At 43.2% G+C, this 1,939-nt stretch overlaps 1 protein-coding gene across 1 annotated transcript in view; it reads right to left on the minus strand.

Annotated features, from left to right (window-relative positions):
- Positions 1 to 1,939, minus strand: part of sgsm2 (small G protein signaling modulator 2) — a 129,907-nt gene that overhangs the window by 105,052 nt on the left and 22,916 nt on the right. The window contains exon 2 of the mRNA XM_015384994.1: positions 1,586 to 1,661. Within this exon, the coding sequence (XP_015240480.1) occupies positions 1,586 to 1,661 (76 nt within the window). The remainder of the gene's footprint in view (positions 1 to 1,585; positions 1,662 to 1,939) is intronic.

Genomic DNA, 1,939 nt, shown 5'->3' on the forward strand with positions numbered 1-1,939 from the left:
TGCTCCACTTGTTTCATGCATATAAATTGCTTTATTATAATTATGCAAGGAGTTTTACAGTTGTGAAGGATTTTTTTAAAAGACCCGCCCTCTGTACTTTGAAAAAAAAAAATGCACGAGTCCATTTCTCCTCGTGCACGCTCTGTTTAAAATGTGCTGTTCTCATGGTTCATAGAAGCTGACTGTGTCCCCATACAGCGGGGACTTTATAGTGATCTCAGTTAACTGACCGTTCAGACAGACGATCACTGCTTTTTGCTCCGTTGGTCACGTAACTCCGCCTCTACCGCGCAGTGCCTGCGCCATCTTTGTTATTAGTCGCTGCTGTTGAGCAGGACACTTTTACAGCGAATCCCATAATGCTTTGCGAGGAGAGCTCTCTGCACAAAGCATTCTGGGATATATCTGCCTCTTCTGAGGCCTTTCTCTTCTTCTCATTCACTTCTTATGACCGTCGGCCATTTTCCAAGATCCGCGGTGAGAAAGGTGAGCTTCAATGACTGTCTGAAACCGGGACGAGCTCGTAGGACGGCCTTACGGAAACATATCACCAGAATGATTGACAGTTAGGAGGACCACTGATTGAGATGATCCACCCGGAAATAAAAGATCCTCCTCTGTACCATTAAACAACTATTTCTAGACATTACAACATCTCAAACCGTCCATCTAAAAGACCATCAATTTTTATAAAGTGTCACAACAGAAAATAAGAATAAGATCAAAATTATCAAGAACTTCACACCAAAGAAATGCAGGATTAGCTGGGAATGACAAACAGGCAGAGTTACAGAGTACCAGGCTGCTGATCTACAGGGAACAGATACAGTAGAAGAAAAATTCATGTTTTATGCAACATCTGGTGGTGTGGTATAGTTTTTCCACAACTTATGTCAAACATGATGATTATAATGTTAATAACAGAGCGATGGAGCAGTTGGAAGACCTGAAGCAACAGAGGTTCTCCATGTTTTTACAAATGACCTGCATGACAAAATCAGCCAATAGGCTGATAACCATTTATTCCCATTCTAAAAGCATTAATCATCCACTGCATTAACAAGCCGTAGAACAACAAAGACATTAAGACAAAACAACCCACCAGGCTGAAGATGTACTTGACTTTCCAGGAATAAAAAGGATCGAGTTTAGAAACATCTGCTGTTTTACGGTCAGCAGGCTGTTTTTCCTCCTCATGCTGCTAAAAAGCTCCACCATCTGGCCAGGAGAGAGTCCCCACTCTCACCCCCACTCTCACCCCCACTCTCACCCCCACTCTCACCCCCACTGACCCTGGCTGCTGTACAGCTTGTCTCTGACATCAGTTTCCATTAGCTCCTCGGTCATTACCAAGTTTCCATTGATGCAGCAGCGCAGTCTCAGTGACGTCAAGCCATGTCCTTGATGCAGAAGCAGAGCCAAGTCACCTGCTGAGGAGCTCAACAAGTGTGTGTGTGTGTGTGTGTGTGTGTGTGTGTGTGTGTGTGTGTGTGTGTGTGTGTGTGTGTGTGTGTGTCAGACGGAGAGGGAACGATGGAACCATGTGTGTGTGTGTCTGACCACAATCACACAGGAGGGTACTTACTGCAGAGAGCGATGACGTGGCTGCTGTCTTCATGCACAAATTTCTTAGTTACTGCTTCTTCCATAATCTGCTTCACCTGTAAATAAAAAAAAGAGAGCTGAACCTCAGATGACTGCGAAAAAAAACAAAACATAATATGACAAGAATGTCTTCATTTTCAAGGTCATCAGTTTTACATCTTTGAAGAAAAACAGAGGCTGAAACAAAGAACTGCTTCAACGTTGAAACATCCTTTCCCTTAAATCACCACTAAGGAGAACGACTCGTTAAACTATAATAATTAGGGATGCACCATATTGGGATTTTGGCCCATATCCGATATGCCGATATTTTAAAACTCATGTAGCCGATAAC

Source organism: Cyprinodon variegatus, unplaced genomic scaffold (genome assembly GCF_000732505.1).
Source record: "Cyprinodon variegatus isolate N-32 unplaced genomic scaffold, C_variegatus-1.0 Scaffold329, whole genome shotgun sequence".
Taxonomy (NCBI): Eukaryota; Metazoa; Chordata; class Actinopteri; order Cyprinodontiformes; family Cyprinodontidae; genus Cyprinodon; species Cyprinodon variegatus.